Raw genomic sequence first — 23,484 nt, forward strand, 5'->3', positions numbered from 1 at the left:
ATGGCCACAGGTATGCCCATAGCGATTCCCATCAAGCAATTAATCAAGTCGCTAACACAATAAATAGGCCAACAGCGCCGCGCTGATCGGCTGAACGAGCGTCTACGAGGTGCCCAGTATGAACTTACTTCAGGAATGACCATGGTGTCTGTGCTAATGCGACTCAAGGCGTGCCAACATAGAAGATGACTCCTTCAACCTCGACATCGCTGGCCTCAACATAGCTGGCTCGACTCCCGCCGCACCTGCGCCAGCACCACCCACATCATCGGAGCGCCGAACGCCAAATACTTCTGCTAAGAGGAGAAGATTGGATAACGAGCCACCGCCGTCTGCACAAGCACAAGGAAGCGCACGGAGACGATCGCCTCGATTGAGAGACCCCTACGATTTGCCAGAAACATCTAAGGAATCTGGCGCGCAGGATACGACAGGTGAATCGCGAGAGGAAGAGCCGAGCCTGGATGTTGTAGAAGAGCCAGGACCAGGACCAGAACCAGGACCAGAACCCGAGGAGGAGCTCGAACCAGAGCCACAGCCAGAACCTGAATTACCAAGTCCAGAAATCGAAGCGCCAGACGAGAACGAAGCTGACGTTGAGTTGCCGGCGCTACCGAATAATGAACCCTCCGAACAACCATCGCAACGACGGGCAGGCCGTAGGTCGTTGGAACAGATTGCGCAAGATGTTGCGAACAAGCGACAGGACGTACGCACGAGCGAAGCCATGTCGTCAACGACACGATTACACACGACGCTACAAGATGACGATGCGCCGCCTTCCTCATCGCCGCTGGTCAGCAAGGTGCGACGGAGTGAAGGTCCCGCCGTAATTCGGTCGAGACTATCACAAAGGCAACCTTCGAGGCTTGCTGAGCACGATGACGATGAGGATGAACTTTCGCCAAATCGAGTGGACCACGCACCTGCGGATGATGAACGATCGGATGATGCTACAGAAATAGCAGAACCTGAAGTGGAGGAAGTTGAAGAGGAGCCCGTAGCAGAGGAGGAACCACAGGAGGACGAAGAGGCAGCGGAAGCTATCGATGCAGTTGAAGCGGCCAAGACAATTGGAAGAAAACGGCCTCGAAGAAGTCTACCATCTCAATCGCCCGTCGCTGAACCCAACGAACAAGAAGGGGAAGAAGAGCAAGAAGAACCAGCAGCGAAACGACGTCGTGGACGGCCATCGAGAAGCCCTGCGACACAGAAACAACCAGCCACCAAACCAAAGCCTACGAAATCGAAATCACGGACATCACAAGAAAAACCACTACCAAAACAGGTCCGCAGGACGAAACAAGCCGCCAAAGAGCGCCGAGTCAGTGATGGTTCAGCAATCGAGGTCACAGTTCAGCGCTTCGTCAACGTCAAGAAGTTCATCAAGGGCGACGAAGAAGACGGAGAAGATCATCTTGCGGCAGATTTGCCTTTTACTACAACTGGAGTGACAGCGGTGGATGTCTTTGCACAGGCCTGCTTAGAAGTCATCGACGGTACGATAGCGAAGCTCTTGGAAGCGTTACAGAACACCGAGGAGAAAGATAAGAAGAAGGAATGTCGGATCAAGATACGAGCACTTGAGGCGTATAAGGAGGAGCTCACGTCTCGATTGTTACAATTGGTAAGTTGTTTCGCCCTGCATGGAAGCATTGGGACTGACAACTTAGTCAATTCACCTCATGGACTGGCAATCATTACGGAAGCGTGTTCGTCTGGTGCAGCGAGAGAAGCTCTCACTACGAGAAGAGATATTACGTCTCAAAGCAGAGAGGGAACAAGTCGCGCTCAAGATGGATGCTGTACGCATCAAGCACGAAGAGGACACCAAAGAGTCAAAAGTGAGTTGTCCCCTGCTTTTCGTTAATGCAACACCAGCTAACAATTGTAGTACCGACTCGATACCTCAGCGATCATGCATGATATAGACATGGCAGTCGAACGGGGACGAGACGCCCCTGAACTCTCACGCGCGCAAGAGAAAAAGGCCGATCTGGCTAACCTCGAGCTTCTCGTCGCACGCATCATAGACGAAGCCAGCTCATCGAGCTCCGCAGGCGGTATGCTCCAACAAGTGAAAAGCTTCAACGCCTTTCTCGAGCGCGCAGCAATCGCTCTAGAAACAAGATGAAAAAGAACATAACAAATAACGAAATGAAACGTCTTTTTAATTCTTCAATGCGAGATCCGTCATATATATATATACTTTTTTACTGGATCTTGGCCTTGCTAAAGTCCATCTCGGGATGCTGCTCCTGGAACTTCTTGAGGATATCCGCCTTCTTCTGCTCGTCCGAGCTAGGCAGGCCCTTCTCCTTCTGCTGCTGGTCGAACATCATCTTCTCGACCATACCGCGGGTCTCACCGTCGAGATCCGAGAGCTTGGAGTTGTCGGGCTGGATCTTGGTCACGTCGATCTTGGGGGCGGATGTGACGACGTGCGCCCACCATTCCATCTTGTTCACCTTGTCGAGGTGGATCTCAACTGTCTTGGTGCCGTCTGAGTTGGTACTGAGCGTCCATGTAGAGTCGTCAACGTGGACGGCGTGGGGGAGGTCGCCCTGTTGTTGGGTTAGTTGGTGTATGAGATGTAGCTTGATTTTGTTGTGTATGTACCTGGATGATTGGATCCTGGCCCTTGATACCCGCCTGTAGGCTCTGCTTCTTGATAGTAATGACGAGATCCCTCGACTTGAGGTTTCCGGGTACGTTGAAGGTGACGTCTAGCTCTGAGATGGTCTGAGTCCACTTGTAAGGGAGGGCAGCCTGCTCCTCGGCCTGCTTTGCGTTGGCAGCGGCTGTCTCTGCGGGTGTAGGTTCTGTGAGAGTCAGTACGTGTGAATGTTATAACTCATGATGAATCTGTCTATATCCACCCAGTGAACGAGTGATTAGAATGGTACTCACCGTTATCAGCCATGGTGATGTTTTTGAAGCGGTTGTGATATGTTCTGAGGGGAGAAATCGATGGAAGCTGTTGGTTATGAGAGAAGGCTGACAATTCATGGAGGGGCAGCTACAAGGTGGGGCCACGTTAGTATGAGCTTTGACCAATAGGAAACGCGCCGTCAAGCCTGTAATCACCGTCTCGTCAGCCGTGCAGAACCAACATTTGATAAGGTAACTAGCCACTGATTAATCACTTCTTCACCATAACAAAGCTATTCCTCTCCTCTTCCTCTCTCGACAACCTCGCCCCTCCACTCAACCGCACATTCCGTGCACTCGCCAGCCAAAATGTCTCGCGCAGGCGTCTCAATACGCCACGCCACAGATCTCAACGCGCCTCCACCGCCAGACCAAGACGAGACATGTCCCGTATGCAAGACAACACGCTACTTCAACCGCGACATGGAATTCCGCATCAATCCAGAGTGCTACCACCGCATGTGCAAGACCTGCGTCGAGCGAATCTTCAAAGACGGCCCCAACCAATGCCCCTACGCTGGCTGCCACAAGACCCTCCGTCTTCGCGGTTTCAAGACTGCTTTCTTCGCGGATCTTGCTGTTGAGCGTGAAGTCGATATTAGGAGACGGGTGGCGGCGGTGTTTAACAAGGTTGAGGAGGACTTTGAGACGCTGGATGATTATAATGAGTACCTGGAGAGGGTGGAGGTTTTGACGTGTGATCTCGTCTATGGCACCGATGAGCAGAGGAGGAAGGCTGAGGCGGAACTTGGGGAGTGGGAGGTGAAGCACAAGGCGGACATTGAGCGCAACAGACGTCTTGCGCGCGAAACAGCCGATGCTCGTCAACGTCGCATGGCAGCAGAGGAGGAAGAAGCACGGCAGCGACGATTACGTGAACATCAAGAAGAGCTCGAAGAAAAGGCCAACGCCAAGCGCTTCCGAGAGGAAATGCTCGACTCGCTACAAAGCGCAGAAACGGGCCGTGCGACTGAAGCGATGGACAAGATCATGCTCAAGAAGCGAGGACACAACAAGCGAGACGCAGCACTCGGCGCCGCGGGAAGCAGCGGTCTCTCTATCAGAGGACTGCGCGAGAAGAAGGCAGTCGTTGTGGAGAACAAGCCGTATGATCCGTACGGCGGCGTGCGCGTCATGCCAGAGCGCGTTGACCTTTCGCCGGAGAAACTGGCGCTGTATAGCAACGAGTGGGTCGAGGAGACAAGGACGAAGCCCAAGTTCAAGGCTGGAGGGTACAGTCCTGATGAGTATCTCACTCGCGCTTTGTTCGAGGCCTTTTCAGGGCTGGGTGTGTTTGTGGATGAGGAGAAGGTTGAAAGGAGTGTTGCTACAGCGGGCGCGAGAGAAGCTGCTGTGACGGGAGATACGGGGGGTAGAATGGACGTCGATGATCCGTTCTAGTAGAATGATTTTCGTCGTTTAAACGGGCATAGCTAAGGAGTTTGGGCGTTTGGGAAAAGACACTGAGGGATATAACGGAACTGGAGTTTTGAAGATGGTAAAAAATGACACGATACCATGGCTACAGAGAACATACACCAGACACAGTGAATACAGACAAATAATTTGATGATAATTGTATTTTTGTATGACTGCTACTATACTAATCCAAAAGGAAAAATCACCAGGAGAGGATTGAAGGGCAATGTCAGAAAGGATACTGGATCCTCCTGCGTGCTCATCCTGTGGCCTTGCAATCCTCATTTCGAATCACATCCCCCGAAAACGCCTCGCTTACTATATGGAAAGGGAGGCTGTTACAGCCAAGAAACGGAAACAAAAGGGCGCTGTTGGAAAAACGCGATGTGAATTATGTCTTTGATTTGAGCTTGTAAGATAAGATTGTTTGGTTTGGAACGGCTGCTTCAATAATCTTATTGCTGCCAGGGTGTCTGTTGAGCAGGACGAGGGAATACAGGTACTGTGGGAAGTTGGTCGAGGCCTCCCCCGATAGGCTGCTGGTTGGCTTGCCATCCCATGCCTGTGTTGTGGTTGACAAAGGCGCCGTTTCGGAAGGGGTTGGTAGTACCGGTCGGTTGAGGAGCAAGAGCAGCGCCGGCAGTTTGCGGACGCTGTTCTTGGTTTGGCGCTGGCATCGTGGAGTTGCGAGCAAAGGGGTTTGTGCCGGTTGGTGTAGGTTGAAGAGCAGGTTGTTGTTGTTGAGGAGAGGGTGATTGGAAAGGCGAGTTTGAAGCTTGGGCGAAAGGAGAAGTGTTTTGCTGTGGTGATGTTCGAGCGAATGGGTTTGTAGATTGGCGGTTTAGAGCGGGTGTTGTAGCAGATGATGGAAGCCCTGTTTGTTGAGCCATGAGCATAGACTGGCGGAAGGGGTTGGTGCTTCCTGTTTGCATCGGTTGGAGACCCTGAGGCGATCCGTTCTGAACAGGTTGTTGGATTTGAGGAGCAGCGTTGGGAAAGCTGGCCATTGTATCCTGAGGAATTGGTGCGAGTGAGCTTGGTTGGAAGGCTTGTTGTTGAGGAGTGAAGCCCCCGAAACCGGCTCCAGTGAAGTCGGGCTGTAGTTGGATCTGGGGTTGCTGTATTTGGGGTTGCTGTATCTGAGGCTGCGGCTGCATGAACCCAGTCTGCTGAGGCTGTTGGAATGGACTGTTGGAGGCAAACCCAGTAGGCTGAGGAGCAAAACCGTTCTGTTGAAACGGCATGCCTGTCGGTTGCTGCTGGAAAGCCTGTTGTTGAGGCTGGGGATTCATACTCATCGGTGTCTGATTCTGTTCGATAGAGTCAAAGAAGTCGATCAGATCGGGATCAGGGCCCTTGTTGGCTTGCGGTTTCGACTCAGGTGCTCTGTTCCCACTCGAAGAGGCCGTAATCTTGGGAAAAGGGTTGTTGGACGCTGGTTCGGGGAAATCAGAGCTTTTCTTCTTGCTGAGACCTCCTTGCTTCGAGCTTGAACCTCCCCCAATCTTCTTCACATCCTGCTCGGCCAAGTATTGTCTTCGGTGGACCTCGAAATCGGGATCGTGAAGATACTCCTCCAGCTGGCGTCCAAGATTGACAGGAGCATGCTTGAGCTTGGGCACCTCGACTCGAGTGTGGTGTTCGTGCTGACGAGCTACGCTCAGATATTGGACGACGTAGTCTGTTTGCTTCGTGAATTTCCGATAAATGGCCATAGCACGTTCGGCATCCACCTTTGACATCTCGAAAAAGTTACCTGAAGGGATGGGAATTAGTCAAAGTGGCGGGCTGAGACAGAGGGGGAGGGGCAAACATACCGAGAATGCTGATGAGCCCTTGGTTGAGTACCTGAAATAGTGCCAACAGATCCAAGACAAGCAGCCGGAAAACAGTTATGGTGATTTCATTCTCTGGCTCGTTCTCCATAACCTGGGATTGTCAGTCTCAGGATTCCCTCGCTTACGGTCTCAACTCACGTCGCATTTTAGTAAAGCCTCAAGTTGGTGTTGAACGATTTCCGTCTCTCGTAACAATCCCTTCTCAACCGAAAGCTTCTCAAGTCTTGACTCAGAAGCGCGCACCCAATCCGTCTTCGTCTTTTCGTATGCGCGAGCTCTCTCAGCTAGGTAGTGGGCATAATGTCGAATATTTCGTCCTTGAATTTGTGCTGCCAATCTGTCAATGCCCAAGCCCATATATCTTTCGGCCTGCGTGGAACGTACCGTCTGTAAAGCTGCTAATTGCTAGCACATTTCGATGCGTCGAGAGAAAAGCGAGCGTGACATCAGGAGATCCCTCTCTGATCATCAGGTGAACTGTAATTAGACTTTTGAACACAACGGTCCACGTTGAATCGCGGAGACGGTATGTGAGAGCGCGAAAGACCTCGCCGACGCCAGCTTCGCCGGAATGGGTAGCTACGAGAATATGTTCGATGTATTTCGTTTTTGGGGGAGCATTCTATAGCATCCAGTATCAGTACCAAGTCGAATCGTGAGAACCAGCGCCCGTCGAGGAAAATTGGTTGGGCTCATGATTGCCGCCGATATTAGGCTCATCAAGAGCGCGCCGCCAAGACCGCACACGTACCTTGATCTTCGTTGCGCCCTTGACGGACTTTTCGAAGGAGCTTGACATGATTCCAACAGGAGCTCGGGAGCTGTATCGAGCTTATAATCGCCGGGCGATGGAGGGACAAAAAGTTCAGACGACGGACGTTGCAACGAGCGATGGGGTACGGTGACAGATGAACGATGGCCGGGGATCCGGGGGGGTCGAGGCTGGGATGACGATAAGAGCTGCTGCTGCAGAAGACGAGCGAAGACGAGCGTGTCGGGTCGCTTCAAAGTGACCAGCGCAAAAAGAAGATCTTGAAGGCGTCTTGGACGAAGAAAGAGAGATTGGCCGAGAGAGACAACGAGAGAGTGTCCGCATCCGCGCCGGGGGACGTGGACGATTCTGGGGCGTGGCAGGACAAGGGGAGGGGTGTGTGCTATTCGGGTTGGCGTTGACTTGAGGTTGGGCTTTGGTGGTTGTAGGACAAGAAGGTGGAGATTCTGAGAGATGCGGATGATAGGGAGGTACCTGTGCCGCCCAGCAGCTTTGGGCCATGTCGCGATGTACACTCCAAACTCGTGTCCTCCGGAAAGGTGGTTGACTCCGATACGGGCGGGCGCTACTCTCCCACTGTAATTCCAGGGGACGCTACTGATGTCGTCACCATGGATTCTTCTGTCTTTTTCATTTCAGAGGGACTTGGTTGCGCCAAGATAGCTCCACTGCAGAGATGGCGATGTTCCACGAGGATGAAGAAATCTGGGGACTTTTTAGTCTGAGGGGAATGCAAATTGAGGCATCGTTGGGCATTTACGTAGCACAAACACAGTCTGCTTGTGGCCGTTTGCATGCGTGTTTGGTAGCTTGTGCGATAATCTCTTCGCTTCTTCACGTCTCACCAAAACTCATTTCACCTGATACAGCTCTAGACAAGGGACGGCACATTCACTCTATCAAAAACAGCAGGTCGCGAGGCACAAGGCTTGTCATTACAAATAAGATGCAAGATTCAGTTCAATTTAATTCGTAGTACATATATATACGCAAAACCTCACTTGAGGCTTGCTCCCCAGTTCCCTCAATCGCAAAAAACAAAAACCTACCTTTCAAAACAGTTCAATTTCTGCAAGCCGAGTTTCCCCAGCCGCACGAACCAAAACAAGAATCCTCTCTTTCATTCATAAAAAGTCAGAGCTTTTTTCCATCGCGTCCGATGCTTGTAACAAGGTCTGTGTCGAACGCCCATTTCATGGTACCAACCTCACCTCGCCACGAAACCGCTTAAGCTGCCCCGAGAGGCAGAGGGTTTCGAGGTCCGGGGAGGAGGCACTGCATCATACTAAACACGCGGTTCTCATCATCTGCGAGGTGAATGTTAGCAACTTGTCACAATGCAGTGATATGTGCGCGGCGAGGACTTACGGTTTCTTGAATGAAGAGGGTCATAAGGAGAAAAGAAAAAGAAGAAGAGGAGGAACGCGATCCGCGCAAAATTTAAAGGTGCCCGTAGTGGGGTGCTGGCCGTGGCTGATCTTCGGCTGTTTGCTCACCTTGCTTCACCTTATCCACCGTTGGCCACCCTAGACTCTGACATCGCTACTCAAGGCCAGAGCCAAAGAGATCTGTACTTGACGTAATCCAGGTTGATTCGGAGGTCTTGTGATATTCCATACTAGCCTATGATGGTCCTGGAAACTCTGTGTTTTTAAACTGACCTCAATCTTCAGAGTTCTGAGCTCTTCGAAACAGCCTCTCTTTTTACTTGGGCCATTGTGTATTTGAACCACTACATCAACTGCTAACCCACCGACCATGCTCAGGCTCTCAACACATTCGCAACACTACGTATATCAAGGACCCCATAATATCAAAGCAGGTCATTCGATAGCCCCCAATTCTGAATTCATGAAGTTGTTGTCGAAATGTGACTTATATCTCCGTAGCTTCCACGTGATCAATCTAGCACGCCATCTCTACTGATAAGGCACGATAGACCGTTGAACTCCTTATCTATACCAAGCATTTGTTTCCTGCATGCAGATCCCTCGCCATTGACATGCCTCCTGTAAGATCTGGTAGAGCTTCAAAAGCATGTGATCTTTGCCGCAAATACAAAACTCGCTGTTATGCTTCCGGCAGCTCAAATGGAACTTGTTTGCGTTGCAAGACCTTATCTCAACGATGCTCCTTGGACTCTACAGGCCATCGACGCTCTATCTCACCACCCATACATGAAGAAATAGATGTTTCACGTGAAGACTCGGCTGTTCGAGGTAGGAGAAGCTCAGTTGATGATAGGTTTGTATATTGGTGCAAGTGATGAGTTATCATTGACGATTCGTATAGGTTAGAAAGGCTCGAGCGAACAGTCAGCGCTTTAGTCGATAAACTTGACTCAAAACTAGATGAAATTGCCGGATCATCTAGTAACAGTAGACCTGCAGTGGTGGAAGTGTCAGTACCGTCTGCTGAACTCGACCCGGCTCCGGTGTTTTTAATACGAGATGCTGCGACTGACGCGGGAGTTCACTCGCCTGAGCAAGCAATTGCGCAAACAGGACCTCAATCAGACGTTTTATCAACAGGGCTTGTCTCACTACAAACAGCTCACTCACTATTAGGATTGTAAGCTATCATCATCTTTCGTTAAATAACGAGTAACTGACATAATTCAGATTCCATGTTCACTATGGCAGATGGGTCAGATTCCCAGAAGACATCCCAACAGACAGACTTCTATTACAGATCCGAAAGTCTCCATTGCTGTTATGTAGCATCTTTTTGATATCTGTCCGGCACACAAGCCAGAATCTGGCAGATCGACTCGCTCCTAGGCTTTTCGAAGAATCGAAGCGTCTTATCACGACATCATTGCTGGAAGTCCCGCAGACTTTAGAGTTCTTCCAAGCCGTACTCATACTAAGTCTTTGGTCGACGACTATAGGCCAAGTTCCCTTGAGTATAGACAGCTGGCTTCTCACGGGCTATGCGATTCAGCAAGCGCTCGCGAGCCCTCACTTCATGGACGTTATCCGCCCAGGCTCGTCTCAGCATACCGATGACTCGCTGGATGCTTGGTGTTTGTGGAATCACCTATGTGTTGCCCATCTTCAGTGAGTCACCAAGAGACAATTCACGAGATATCTGCTGACAGTAGGACAGGTACTGCGTTGGAACGCGCAGGCATTCACTTCTAACTCAAGCACAAGTTGACCAATGTGTAAATTTTGTCAAGTCTAATGAGGTGAACAACTACGAGGCGAGGATGGGAGCAGAAGTTCAGCTCTATTGGATTATCTACAACAAATGTGGGATTGCTCAGGTCGACCTTGCGGGAACTAAACTCGCGCTGCAAGCATGGCAACAAGAATGGATGGTCCTTTTTCGTAAGTCTATTCTCGATGTGCTAGAATCTTGATGTTGACATGATCCAGACGAGCCCAGATCCCAGTTTCTGCAAATGGGCTTCCACTTCGCTCACCTACTGGCTCATTGTCAGTCCCTGAAATCACCGAAATCAGTTATGCACAGCTCCGTCCTCAAAGAAATGATCAAGCATTCAAAAATCATCATCAATCTCGCCATCGACACAACCGACGATCGTACTCGCCATTTAACAGATCACATTTATCACATCCTCAGCTTCTCTGCACTAACTCTATGTCGAATCGTTCACACATACGAGTCCAAACTGCGAGCTGCTAATTATGATACTACCGAGTTGGATAATATAGTATTCAAGCTTATAACCTGGTTCAAGACTATTGGCCTGCCTTGTCACGCTGCGCATATTCTAGGCGATATTGTGCATGCACAGTTCCAGAAGCTTCGCCCAGAGTTCCAACCTTCAACGCCTCTTGTTTCCGGAGCACTAGCTGAGAATCCTGGCGCTGATTACAATCCCGAAGAATTATTGTTACCGCCTGATCTCTCTTTCTTGTATCCCAACTTTATAGGATCAGAGATGTTTGATGCGGATGGCGGATTGGAGTCTTGGCCGGAATGGGCGCAGGTTCATTCAGATACGGACGCGTCTGTTTAGTAATATCTAGAAAATACCTTAAAATGAAGTGATTAAGTACTTGTCACCAGAGGAATCGTAAATGTCAATGCACTACGGAGTAGTTAAGATGGTCGTGTAACAGGCAGCAGCCAACAAGTGACACGGATATTTTCCGCTCCGTTCCGCGATCGATTTCTGCCATTTGAATCCATCGTGATTACCACTCTTCTCTTTCAGCGCAATGCCACACCACCACCAAAATGGACCGACTAGCACCAGAGATCATATCAAATATCATTCAACATCTTGTGCCAGATGAGTACTTCTCGCCAGCGAAATTCTACGACGAAACCAGACCGCCAATCCATTGTCTCGCACCTTTAGCAGCACTGTCTCACCGATGGCAACCTCTCATTGAAGAGGCATCTTTCCGCGAGCTCAAGTTGAACCAAGAATCGGTCTTGTATGCGATAGAGAACAACATTCTCACCCCCAGGCGTCTTTCATATCTCCGCCGAGTTGATTACTCGTTTCCACCACCGGATGAAGAACACCCTCCAACGGCAGGGCCCGAAGTTGACACAGGCTTTATGCCTCTTCTGAAGTTGCTCGCTCAAATACCTTTGCAAGAGGAGCCATTGGTAGACTTGAACGTTACCATACCCTGGGCTAAAGGAGGCCTTAGTTATCTCGGTAGACTAGAAGATCACGTTGAGGACAATTTTGAGGAGTTGACACCGTGTCTCCCAGAAGTACCCATGATACGAGGTTTCTACTTATGTCGTGGATTTGATCGCTTTTTTTACTCTCCGCGCTCCTTTTGCTTGATAGCGGGTACCATGTCTCGTCTGGGATCGCTTACTCTGCGCCTGATGTCTGAGAGAGTACCTGAGATTGTGTTGAAGGAAAGAAATGGTAAGTTCAACTAAACTCTACTTAAGCTGATGGTATTTTCTCACAATAAGACTTGTTAGAACTTGCACGTTCATTGAATGACTTGCCTTCGTCCATCCACCAGTTCGATCTCGATTACTTTGTTAGTCCACGCTTGCTCTTGGATGCCATGTCTCTTGAGCCGACAGAAGAAGATGCTTTGAGTCGAGAGCTATGTAAATTCTCGCAAAGAGAAGGCCTGAAAGATTTCTCATTCGGAGGGAGCATCGAGCCCACAATCTTCTGGCCACCCGAGTCAGATACAGCTGAAGAGCCTCACTGGCCAAGTCTCAAAGCTTTCGAACTCACACCATCTGACATATCACCCTCAGGGAAGCGACTTGTTGTCCGCAACGTATGGCGATCACCAGATAGCTGGCATCCTATGTTTCCCGTTGACGATGTGGCGAATGAATATTTTACGGCGGCTGCACGATGTGTATCTCGCATGCCCAAGGCGGAGTATCTCTCCATAGAGCTAAAAGACTCGTGGTCCACGACTCTCGTTTTCTGCACCGGGTATCCTAATGACCCTGACGAGCCGATTTTGAGACTTTCTGGAGGAGGGGGAGCTAAGATCTCTGAGAAGACTGAGAAGGAATGGCGGAAGACGGCGGAAATTCATAACTTGAAGTTCTCTATGGAAGTTGATGAGGAGGATGACTAGGGAGTGGATGTTGAAGGCAACGCTGGGTGTGACTGGAGACTGAATGCAAATAGTTGTAAGGTCAACTAGATCTGTTGAATTATCGCCGTACTAAAAACTCTGTTACCTAGGCCATTCATACTATAACATTGCTAGCGATGATTTAAATCTCACTCCTCGTCTCGTCTGAAGCAACCTGAAACTTTTCCTCAACACCAGCATCACCATTGTCAAAGAGTCGGTACAGCAACTTCCAGACCAGAATAACAACAGCGGCAGCAATAGCACAGCCAGCAGCAATACTCAGTCCACGAGTATATCGAGGTGCATCTATCTACAGTTAGTCGAGGACTTGTAAGAATGGGGGCTATGCATACCTTGAGTTCTGAAAAGTTGGTTACCAGGAAAGTTGGCAAGCTGGATACTCATCACATAAGCAGCCAAGGCAACAGGTCTCTTATAGTCCTGCATCTTGGTCGTGAGCCATGCAGCGCTGATGGCTTGGACACAGCCCATTCCCATCTGTGTCCAGACCACACCACCGTATAAAGTCCATTTCGATACGCCATTTGGTGCAAGGGCTAACCAGAGTAGACCAGCAGCTCCCCAGAGGTAGCCAAGGGCAATGTGGAACCCACGCTCCCGGAAGTGATCACTGCTGAATGCTAGAGTCACTGACCAAACTAGAGCGCAGACACTACCAACGGAGTTAAGGCCATTAGCCTGAAGGGAGGTAAAGCCGAGAGACTTGATGATGGAGGGTGCGTATGTGTTCATTGGTGAGATCATGACCATGGAGAGAAGACCAGCGACGAGATGGCCGTATAGTCTCCAGTCAGTGAAAGTGTTGACAATATGTGATAGTAGAACCGGTTGACCATATCGGAGGGCTTTGGTAGGGTCGTTGCGGATGACGCGCGTGACGATGATGGAAGCCTCACGCTCGGTGAAGATGTTGAACGATTTGCCAAAGAAGGTCTTCGGCTTCGCGGCGTTGTGAGGGAAGTACAGGTATGCGAGAACACCGAGGCAGCAGGTCAAAACACCCTCTACACATAATTAGCACTAACTTTGCATAGAGGGTTTAGGACTTACCAATGAGGAACAACCACTGCCAGCCATGAAGACCGCCTCGGCCACGAAGGGAAAGAAGACCAATAGACAAAGGCCCACCAAGAGCACCAGCAAAGCTGTTGGAAGCCCAGAAGATAGCATACCGTAAAGCAAGCTCTTGGTTCGTATAGTATCGTGAGATGTAAAGAGCGAAACCAGGGATATAACCACCCTCAAGAGCTCCGATGAAGAATCGAGCAGCACATAATCCGTGTGCGTTCTTCAAGAAGATTTGAGACCAAGTAGCAATACCCCAGAGAAACATGGTAATAGGGAGGAATCTCTCAGGGCCCATATACTTGCTGATCATGTTGAAGGGAAGCTCTGTAACGATGAAACCGACTGTGAAGAGAGTTTGGGCTAGGTTGATGTCTGAGTTATCGATGTTGATGTCCGTTCGAAGTATGTCTGTTAGGGCATTGCCGATGTTGGTACGGTCGAACTGGAGGAAGCAGAAACAAAGAACGATAAAAGGCAAGATGAAGAAGTCAACTTTGAGCAAAGCTCTCCTAGTTTCTCCAGACTCAATGGTAAGGGTAGGATCATAGCCCGGAACATGGATAGCTTCATCCTGAATAATATCGCCATCATGCTCCGAAGTCTTAGACTGCACCGGCTGACTCTTTTCAGAAAAGGAACTCATTGTAACAAGATGTTAATTGTCAAGCCTAGCAATGGTGATTTCTAACATGATGGTATCGAACAATGCTACACTCTATATACTACCTCCCTGCCAGAGCAACAATGATGTCCTGATAAGCGATGTGCCTAGATCTGTATGGTGTTGAAGATACCATGGCGACGATAATGGCGTGCTGAATCTGGTTAACCTATTGGAGGACTTGATAAGATGAGATGGCGCCGGCGGTGATAGCGAGGGACCGTCGGATCGTTATCAGCCGGCGGCATCCCGACGGCATCCCGCAGGCTTACCGTCGGGATGCCGTGGGGTTGATCTTTTCGCAATATCACGCCAATATTTATCTGAAGATATCATTTTGCAAAGAAAGAACTGTCTACAAGTACGAGGCAAGTCCAGAGTGTTGATATTGCCTTCATATCGAATAAGTCATCGAGCAAGACAATCTCTTAGCAGGTCTTGAAAACTATCACCAAACAAGACCCGAACTCCAACAATCACCACCAACAAAGTATCAGAAGATTAAGCCTTTGCCATGGAACAAAACACACTAAAAAGACGTGGCGTCGGTCTCACAGGTGTCGACAAGGATAAGTCCTTCGGCGGCTACACCCTTTTCTGCCCCCTGACCAGCGACACAGCTCACCTGGTTGACATTGACGGCAAAGAAGTCCACTCATGGAAACTCCCCGGCAGAATCGGCCGTCATGCTAGAATTCTCCCCAATGGCAATCTTGCCGTCAACACGCTTCGAACAACTGAGCTCACCACCAAAGATGGAGGTCCCTTTCCTTTTCCCTTCTTTAACAAATATGGTGGTGGTGTGATGAGTGAGCTTGATCCTGATGGCAAAGTGGTTCGTCAATTTAAGGATGATTTGGGTCATCATGACCAGTATCACTACGGTGATGGCCGCTTTTTGTATACCGGACTTGAGGCTCTGTCTCCTGAGGACTCAGCGAAAGTGATCGGCGGTGTCCCTGGGACCGAGATCGATGGCATCACTTACGCCGACACCATCAATGAAGTTGACGAGAAGGGCAATCTCGTCTGGCAATGGAAGGTCTCAGAGCGTCTCCCACGAGATGAATACCCTCTTCAAGCTCACTACACAAGAGAGCACTACCCACTCATCAACTCCGTCATCCCCATGCGCGATGGCAAACATATCCTCGCATCTCTCCGATCAGTATCAGCCGTCATAATCATCGAGAGATCTACCGGCAACATCGTCTGGAAGCTCGGCCCAGAAGTTCTTGCTCAACAACACAACGCCACCGAACTAGACAACGGCAACATTCTCATCTTTGACAATGGAGCTTTCCGGAACGGCGAATCTATCACTTATACCCGTGCGATCGAGGTTGATAGAAAAACGAAGAACATCGTCTGGGAGTATAGGGATCGCTCGCAGATGCACAACTTCTTCACTCCGTTTATGGGCAGTGCGCAAAGATTAGCGAACGGAAATACGCTACTGTGCGAGAGTGCTTTTGGAAGATTGTTTGAGGTTACTAAAGATGGATATGTTTGCTGGGAGTTTATCAACCCGCATTTTGCGCCGTATCCCGATCAAGCTACTGCGAAGATATTCCCTGGAGAGTCGAATGCGCTGTTTAGGGCGTATAGGTATTCTTTGGAGGAGATTCCTTGGTTGAAGAAGAAGTTGGGAGGAACTGTTGCAGAAGGGCAGTCTTCGGGAATGCTGGGGAGTATATGTAAACAGCAATAACTGGGAAGGATGACAGAGTAGGGAAGGTCCTAGTACACTACTGCAGCCAAGTCTTCCATTCAAAACATAGATGGCCCTGCTAAAGTATGTATACAAGAAACGTACGACTTGATTTCTTTTTCGTCACCTGTCAGAAGCCGAGACGTGAAGTTGAACTGCAAATTTCTCACATTTGCTGCTGACAATATCCAAGCTCCCCTGAGAACAGAAGCATTGTCAGGCTGAGGGCAGCTGAGCCACTAATCTGTGACTAAATAATCGTAAGGATAGAGGGCCACGCCAAGATATATGTGGCATCAATCTGCAGGGTTGAACTGCCGGTTCGCTCGGACCATAACAGATCCCAGTGCATGAATGCCATTGTATTACTGTCCACCAATTGCACAGCTGTATGTATGGACTTTCGTCAGCCATTTGTTTGCATTTAAGTATTTGTTCTCCTCCCACGCCAAAACCCCCATTGTCTTTTCTGGATCTCAAAGCATACATAACCGGACTTAACAGTGAAAGAGATCTCTGGTGCTTCAATGAGTGACTACGAAATAGTTTATACAATATTAACCATCGGCTGTAGGTAGTAGTGCCCTGCATCGGATCGGATCTGGGGGGCAGTCACTTTGTGGGGTTCCGATGATTGTGGGGTTGACCCGTCCATCACCCCACCACACACTTCACCTCGGTTGAGCCGAGAACATTGACACACCCTCTTTGTCACTGATGTTAGACAAAGGAACTACATATTGCAAACTGAATCTCCCGCTATCTACTTCTCATGTTACGTACTCTTCTCCGTTAATGGTTTGCTGAGATTCAAAACCACTCAACAGTCTTGGGGAAAAGAGCAACAGGCACAATTCCATAGTCACCGTGTGGACTGCTATGCCTTGTGCCATTAGCAAGAAAGGTACAATATATATTACATAAAACAAGGGAAGCACAAATCAAGATCCTGTAGTTAAGCCCACGATGGTCATGCCCATCGCAGTGCCCTGTGTACAGACTGTAGTTCCGCCCAGCCCACTACCAGGTTCTCCAGAAAGGGCTGCGTCTAGTCGAATCTAAATCATAAACAAATCTGCTTTAATAGGTTCGCTTCCTTTAGCGTACCTTGGGGAATTCCAACCCCGCAATCTGGGTCGCCCGTAAATCCCGTTGCAACGACTTAAATTTTATTCGTCCCCAGATGTCTCGACTTCCCTTGTACTCTCTACCTCTCCTTACCACACCCACGTGAACGATGCCTTCTCGTAAACTCAAAGACAGCGAGCGCCGTAGATGCGCCAATGCCTGTTATACTTGCAAGCGTCGCAAAGAGCGCTGTGATGGCCGTCAGCCGTGTGGCCGCTGCATCACCCGCGGGGTGGATTCCGAATGCAGTTTTACCCCTTCTCCGACAACAAAGCGTAGAGTTCGGAGCGCCCGACCTCCTGCGTCTGGTGCAGACAACTTGCAGGGCTCTATATCGCCAAGCGTCTCCTCCTCTATCGAAGTCTTTGGCCAGACTCCACCTCAGCTTAGCAACCAGGCGGGACATGATTCACACAAAGACCATACAGAGCGTCCGCAGCTCTCTACGCTCATACAAGACGGCCACGGGAAATTCGTCTTCATTGGTGACGCAGCCAATCTGTCCTTCCTACAGATTATCCGACGTCTAGTACGCGATTCGCTTGGTCCTTGTGCATTCACGGAAGATGCTCTGCAACATCTTATGGTTGAGGCCAAGCCGTCGGATAGCTCCACGTGGTTCGTAAACATTATGGATGATACCCCAGCAATGCCCGAAGAGGAAGAGGCTCGATATCTGGTCTCCTGGTTCTTCCGCTCAACCAGTTGCGTACTCAACCTCTTCGAAGAGCGAGACATCACCGAGTCAATGGCGTCTTGGTATCAGAGGTGCTCTTATGGGCCAGAGGATAAAGCTTCAGTGGCAGTCTTCTTTCTCATATTTGCAATTGGCGCCCAGACATGTCCCGAGAATAGGGACCAGGATGCAGAACAGTATTTTAATTATGGACGCTTCCTCACCGCATCCATTATCATGGACGACATCAGTATCTCAGCTGTTCAGTCCAACATTCTTATTACTATGTACCTACTTGGCGCATCACGGCGGAACGCCGCATTCATGTATCTCGGCAGTGCTGTCCGCGCGGCATATGCTCTCGGAATTCAGCGTCACGATGTCAACAAGCATTTCAAGCAGTCCGAATATCTTCTGCGAGAAAGATTGTGGAAGGTTCTCCGAGTTCTGGATCTCTTCATGAGTGCATCCCTCGGTCGTCCGCCATCCACACACGAAACTCGGAATACGGGTACCGATGAGAATTACTCGGCTTCCAACGATCTCTGCGCTATCTTTGAAGATATTCTTACCAACATCTACTCCCCGCAAAAAGTCTCAAACACGCATTTGGAGCGAATAAGTGAACACCATCGGCAATGGGCGAATAAGTTTCCTCTAGGTCTGGCTACCGATAGTATCAAACCATCGAAATTCATTGACGAGGCGAATGGGAAAGAAACGCCAAATATCGGTCTATGCCACCTCAAGGAGGCATATTATTGGACAATAATGCTTCTTGCTCGACCATCCTTGACGAAAAGCGCTTCTAAACACATGCACAAAGCCAGCCAAGACATGAGTCAGTGGGAACCTCCTACTGCTGCAACTGAGCCCGACCAAGTCCTCGCCTTTTCCTGTGTCGACTCTGCAGTTAGGACAGTTGATCTCTTGAAAGTAATGGGCGATAACCGAGAAATCCCAAAGCGTCTCCCGTTTGTCGTGAACTCATTATTCGTTGCAGCGTTGGTGCTCGGAACGGCCTACTTCAATGACTTGGATCATATCTTCCCTCTTGAAAAAAGCATGACCGGCGTACGATCCTTGATGGCCAGGTTCAGTACCCATGATCCCGTCGCCAAGGGTGCCCTGCAAACTATCGACAACCTGCAAACTGTTTGCAACATATACGTCGATGAGCGAGCACGTCGGAAGATGGAGAGACAGAGCCTCCTTGTGCGAAGCCTCTTTGGTACCGTCCACGACGGATCTAGGCCGCAGACTCCGAATCAACACGACAAAGCAAAGGCATCATCTATCAGCGATTTTAGCTACAGTGAGGCAATTCTTGATACGTGGTCCTTTGACGATTCTGTTGGACACATGGATGGGGAGCTGATGGGAATGCTGCCGCATGAAGCGCTAGAGGCATTTTCACTTCCCACGCCTACGACAATTAATTTCGACTCTTTTGATGTTAGCTTTCCTTTGTTCTCAACTGTAGATGTATGTAGTCTTGAGGTTGAAGGAAATATGGGGACAAGTAATTTGGCGTTTGGACTGTGATATATGTAATCAGACGGTCTTCTATCTAAGTCGATGAATTAAATGTGCTCTACATATGGTTGACATGTCAGAAGGGGTGCCAGGCAACTGTGAGATATTTATGTATACATTACACGCATGCTAAACTAATTACTACCTTTGATGGCCCAGTTGATCCCGCTTATTAACTGGTTCAAGAATACCTCTGTCTCAGGTAAAGACGGGACTAACCAGAAACAGTGAGGCATATCACCATAATGGCCGGTCTTGGTAGGCACGCCAGCCGAGGAGAGGCTATCATAAAGGACTCTCCCATCGTCCCGCAGTGGATCCTTTCCGCATGTTGCGACATATGTGTTAGGGAACGCTTTCAGACATCTATCATCCAGTATTGGAAAATAGCTCTTATCGTCGGGATCAATACCCGAGTTGTCAAACATCTGCAGAAGTGATTCCTCATCGACTATGGGCACGTTGTCTTTGTTCTCCTTGTAGGACGAGTGTTTTCCCTGGAACTCTGTTGGGATGTTTCGTGGGTGGAATGCTACTGGACATAGTGCAACGACTCCAGTGATAGCATCAGTGGGAAGATTAGTTTGACCGAGGACTACCTTTCGAGCAACTGCAAGGGCAAGACAGCCGCCAGCTGATGTGCCGATGGTAAACATATTAGAGGGATTGCCGCCAATACTATCGGCGTTGTTGAAAGCCTATTGAATCAGAACTGTCAGCAAGGGGTCTTGGTGAACGTAGCAGTAGGCTGGGATACTGATGTCCGACTTACCCATTCGTAAAGAGCCACAGCGTCCTCCAAATGCGCCGGAGCCTTGTGTTCAGGAGATAAACGATAATCAACGTTCACAACAACCACGTTGGCCTTGAGCGCGATATATCGACAGAAACCATCCTCAGAGTCAAGGTTCCCTAAAACAAAACCGCCAGAGTGATAGAAAACACCAATGGGCAATTTCTTGGCTTCAGAGTTGAGAGGCGCGTAGGTCCGATATGCCACGCCACTTACTTCTCCATTACTGACACGCAACTTATTTTCTGGAAAAGGAGGGGCTTGGGATGCAAGGAGGGCGCCGAGGCCGCTGAATTGCTCTCTCATTGCTTCCGCGGAGCCCTTTAGGACGGGGCGGACGCCACCCAGAGACTCTTCAAACTGTGCGATTTAGTGCGTTTAACAGATTGGATATATTGAGAGCTTACCTTGAGCCAGGAGTCAGCGTAAGAAGACATGATTTTGTATTTAGTTTTGTTGATTCTTATCAATTGGATGTGGTTTCTGCACAGAAGACAGCTTTGGATTGGAGCAGTCGGGACGGCGCACTATCCCCTCTTATGAGCAATCAGACGACGGCAACACTGATGGAAGAAGCCTTTTTTATTAACTCTTCGGATAACATTATTTATTAATTTGAGAAGTGAAAATCGGCTTCTTCCTATTTCTTCGGAAGTTTGCCAAGTGTTCCGCGGAACAGAACCTTAAGGAGGTTCTTCGGATATAAAGCCCAGATACCGATGGCCAACACCACATCCGAGCCGAAGAACGATAAATCATGGGATCTCTTAGTCGGATATGTTTATGCCCAGTTTGATTAGAATTGGAAGTTAGCTCTGGCGTACTTGGTATTTATGGCGACCGAAGCTTAGACTGCCTTGTCTGGTGTTGTTCCGATGCGCCCGGAGACTCGTGGTTCTGATACTTCCGAAAACTGACAACGGAAGTGAACCTAAGCGACCAGAATCGTTTATATATATATTCAATTGACGTGTATTCTAAGAAAATTGATAAATCAGTGTTTCACTTAAATATCGACAATCGACCAAGGCTTGACTTATACGAAACATTTTGATCCCATCGTTAGTCGAGGGTCATTCTTTAATCAGCCCACCTCAGCTCCATTGCATAGAAAAGGCTTCATCATGACCGTCAAGACAACAGTTTTAGATGCACTCATCGTCGGCGGCGGGTTCGGTGGTGTCTACCAACTCAAGCGCCTTCGCGAAGAGGGCTACAATGTCAAACTCGTCGACATGGCCTCTGACTACGCAGGCGTATGGTTCTGGAACCGCTACCCAGGTGCCCGAGTTGACAGTGCTATACCGCACTACGAATTCTCTGACCCTGAGCTATGGCGCGACTGGAACTGGACGCAGCGTTTCCCCGGCAGCGCTGAATTGAGAGAGTACTTCTCTTACGTAGCTGAGAAGTGGGATCTTCGCAAGGATACATTCTTCAACACGTATATCTCCAAGGCTGTCTGGAACGAAGACGCAAACAGATGGGAGATTGAGAGTAAGGATGGCAAGAAATTCGTCGCGCGATACTTGCTCTTGAACACTGGCTTCGCGGCCAAGCGTCATACACCTGACTGGAAGGGTATCGACAAGTTTAACGGTCTCTGGATCCATCCTTCATACTGGCCTGAAAAAGAACCTGATCTGAAGGGCAAGAAGATCGCTGTCATCGGAACCGGCTCAACCGGCGTACAGCTTGCACAAGAGCTTAGCCAGGTCGCAAGCGAGTTCGTGTTGTTCCAACGAACGCCCAACATGGCACTCCCCATGAAGCAGATCGAATACTCTCGCGACGACAAGTCTGTTTCCGAAGAGCGTTATAATGAGGTGTTCAATGGTCGACATGCTAGCTTTGGTGGATTCGACTTTAACTTTCTCCCCCGCGAGACTTTCAGCGATGATCCCAAGACGCGTCAGGCAGTGTATGAAGAACTATGGTCCCACGGTGATTTCAAGTTTTGGCTTGCGAACTACCAAGACATGATCTTTCGAGAGGACTCGAATGCCGAGGCCTACAAGTTCTGGAAATCCAAGGTCCGATCTCGCGTCAAGGATCCCCGTCATCAAGAGATCTTAGCCCCCGAGAAGCAGCCATACAGTTTTGGTTGTAAGCGAATTTCTCTTGAGAACGGCTTCTACGAGATCTTCAACCAGTCCAACGTCTCCTTGGTAGATGTCAACGCCACGCCCGTTGTTGAAGTTACAGAACGAGGTATTAAGACAACTGAGAAAGAGTGGGAGTTTGACGTTGTAGTTTCTGCAACGGGTTTCGATGCCATCACTGGTGGTCTGAAGGATATCAACATCCAAGGCGTTTCGGGTGTGAAACTAGCGGATAAGTGGGAATACGGCGCGAAAACGTATCTCGGTATGGCTGTTGCTGGGTTTCCGAATATGTTCTTCACATATGGACCTCAAGCACCGACGGCGTTGTGCAATGGTCCGACATGCGCTGAGTCTCAAGGCGAGTTCATCGTCAAGGTTATGAAGTACATGTCAACCCAAGGGCGCCATAAGATTGATGCGTGTGAAGACGCGGAGGCTGAGTGGGGAGCTAATGTCCAGAACATTGCAAATGCTTCCCTTTTACCCAACACCAAGTCGGTATGTTGAACTCATTTTCGTGGATGAAGTCCAGAATGCTAACTTCTTTTAGTGGTATATGGGAGACAACATCCCAGGCAAGCCACGCGAGTGCTTGATTTACCTTGGTGGCGTTCCGACTTATACCAAGACGCTGAAGGACTGTACTGAGAATGGCTTTCAGGGGTTTCAGCTGAAATAGGACTCAGAAACTCGTTCATGGTCATGAAGATGAGGATATTATAAAGACTAGTGGAGTCGCCCTGGGGAGTATGTATATGACTAGAGTCGAGAATTCCATCCAATCAGGAAGCATCAAGGCGCAGTGGCAGAGTGGTCTAATGCGATAGACTAGAAATCTATTCTCTTCGGAGGCGTCTGTTCGAATCAGGCCTGCGTCGCTCCAGATATTTATCAATTGTCAATTGAGTGCATAATTGAATTTTTGCTGTTATCTTCACCTTACGCAATAATGTTCGCGGACCCTTCGTGAATCCCAATTTGTTTGTGAAGGAATTAGGACAGGTTTAGTAGACGGGCGGATTACTACTTAGAATCATCGTTGGTAAACATCTCGGTGTTCCAACAGTCTCTTTTCAGATCTGAACCAGATGAAGGGAACATACAAGCTCAAGAGTCACCACTCTATGCCCCTCCCATCTTCCCAAGTCCTCTTCTATAGCTAACGTTACCCAGACCCCCTACCACATACGACCAAAGCTCGTAGAGAATACGGGGTCCCGTCCGCTCCCCCATCGTCAAGCTGCGAAGCGCCGGATTAGTAGTTGGGTCGGTG

General features: G+C 49.3%; 11 protein-coding genes across 11 annotated transcripts; 7 read left to right on the plus strand and 4 right to left on the minus strand.

Moving 5' to 3' along the window:
• On the plus strand, positions 1-2,134 carry FTJAE_12093 (uncharacterized protein; the record flags this gene model as incomplete). Its single annotated transcript, XM_037345105.1, has 5 exons — positions 1-10; positions 68-116; positions 169-1,627; positions 1,674-1,844; positions 1,895-2,134. The coding sequence occupies 5 exons, from the start codon at positions 1-3 to the stop codon at positions 2,132-2,134; spliced, it is 1,929 nt and encodes a 642-aa protein (XP_037200869.1).
• Positions 2,135-2,213: 79 nt separating this feature from the next.
• On the minus strand, positions 2,214-2,923 carry FTJAE_12094 (nudC; the record flags this gene model as incomplete). Its single annotated transcript, XM_037345106.1, has 3 exons — positions 2,214-2,564; positions 2,620-2,822; positions 2,911-2,923. 3 exons carry the CDS (start codon positions 2,921-2,923, stop codon positions 2,214-2,216), a joined length of 567 nt encoding a protein of 188 aa, XP_037200870.1.
• Positions 2,924-3,240: 317 nt separating this feature from the next.
• FTJAE_12095 (CDK-activating kinase assembly factor MAT1) lies at positions 3,241-4,332 on the plus strand (the record flags this gene model as incomplete). Its single annotated transcript, XM_037345107.1, has 1 exon — positions 3,241-4,332. The coding sequence occupies one exon, from the start codon at positions 3,241-3,243 to the stop codon at positions 4,330-4,332; it is 1,092 nt and encodes a 363-aa protein (XP_037200871.1).
• Positions 4,333-4,805: 473 nt separating this feature from the next.
• FTJAE_12096 (ENTH domain protein) lies at positions 4,806-6,987 on the minus strand (the record flags this gene model as incomplete). The annotated part of the gene is made up of 5 exons (XM_037345108.1): positions 4,806-6,106; positions 6,168-6,279; positions 6,327-6,517; positions 6,573-6,810; positions 6,940-6,987. 5 exons carry the CDS (start codon positions 6,985-6,987, stop codon positions 4,806-4,808), a joined length of 1,890 nt encoding a protein of 629 aa, XP_037200872.1.
• A 1,731-nt stretch (positions 6,988-8,718) lies between these two features.
• On the plus strand, positions 8,719-10,948 carry FTJAE_12097 (uncharacterized protein; the record flags this gene model as incomplete). The annotated part of the gene is made up of 6 exons (XM_037345109.1): positions 8,719-8,782; positions 9,108-9,204; positions 9,253-9,531; positions 9,582-10,019; positions 10,069-10,292; positions 10,341-10,948. The coding sequence occupies 6 exons, from the start codon at positions 8,719-8,721 to the stop codon at positions 10,946-10,948; spliced, it is 1,710 nt and encodes a 569-aa protein (XP_037200873.1).
• Positions 10,949-11,169: 221 nt separating this feature from the next.
• On the plus strand, positions 11,170-12,509 carry FTJAE_12098 (uncharacterized protein; the record flags this gene model as incomplete). Its single annotated transcript, XM_037345110.1, has 2 exons — positions 11,170-11,824; positions 11,884-12,509. 2 exons carry the CDS (start codon positions 11,170-11,172, stop codon positions 12,507-12,509), a joined length of 1,281 nt encoding a protein of 426 aa, XP_037200874.1.
• Positions 12,510-12,651: 142 nt separating this feature from the next.
• Positions 12,652-14,244, minus strand: FTJAE_12099 (nicotinamide mononucleotide permease; the record flags this gene model as incomplete). Its single annotated transcript, XM_037345111.1, has 3 exons — positions 12,652-12,818; positions 12,866-13,537; positions 13,584-14,244. 3 exons carry the CDS (start codon positions 14,242-14,244, stop codon positions 12,652-12,654), a joined length of 1,500 nt encoding a protein of 499 aa, XP_037200875.1.
• A 532-nt stretch (positions 14,245-14,776) lies between these two features.
• On the plus strand, positions 14,777-15,973 carry FTJAE_12100 (uncharacterized protein; the record flags this gene model as incomplete). The annotated part of the gene is made up of 1 exon (XM_037345114.1): positions 14,777-15,973. The coding sequence occupies one exon, from the start codon at positions 14,777-14,779 to the stop codon at positions 15,971-15,973; it is 1,197 nt and encodes a 398-aa protein (XP_037200876.1).
• Positions 15,974-17,210: 1,237 nt separating this feature from the next.
• On the plus strand, positions 17,211-19,322 carry FTJAE_12101 (transcriptional regulatory; the record flags this gene model as incomplete). Its single annotated transcript, XM_037345115.1, has 1 exon — positions 17,211-19,322. The coding sequence occupies one exon, from the start codon at positions 17,211-17,213 to the stop codon at positions 19,320-19,322; it is 2,112 nt and encodes a 703-aa protein (XP_037200877.1).
• A 38-nt stretch (positions 19,323-19,360) lies between these two features.
• On the minus strand, positions 19,361-20,543 carry FTJAE_12102 (lipase esterase; the record flags this gene model as incomplete). Its single annotated transcript, XM_037345116.1, has 4 exons — positions 19,361-19,409; positions 19,533-20,011; positions 20,086-20,466; positions 20,514-20,543. 4 exons carry the CDS (start codon positions 20,541-20,543, stop codon positions 19,361-19,363), a joined length of 939 nt encoding a protein of 312 aa, XP_037200878.1.
• A 687-nt stretch (positions 20,544-21,230) lies between these two features.
• FTJAE_12103 (cyclopentanone 1 2-monooxygenase) lies at positions 21,231-22,890 on the plus strand (the record flags this gene model as incomplete). Its single annotated transcript, XM_037345117.1, has 2 exons — positions 21,231-22,709; positions 22,762-22,890. The coding sequence occupies 2 exons, from the start codon at positions 21,231-21,233 to the stop codon at positions 22,888-22,890; spliced, it is 1,608 nt and encodes a 535-aa protein (XP_037200879.1).
• Between the last annotated feature and the right edge of the window lie 594 nt (positions 22,891-23,484).

The sequence above is a fragment of the Fusarium tjaetaba genome, assembly GCF_013396195.1.
Source record: "Fusarium tjaetaba strain NRRL 66243 chromosome Unknown NRRL66243_c0000316, whole genome shotgun sequence".
NCBI classification, from domain to species: domain Eukaryota; kingdom Fungi; phylum Ascomycota; class Sordariomycetes; order Hypocreales; family Nectriaceae; genus Fusarium; species Fusarium tjaetaba.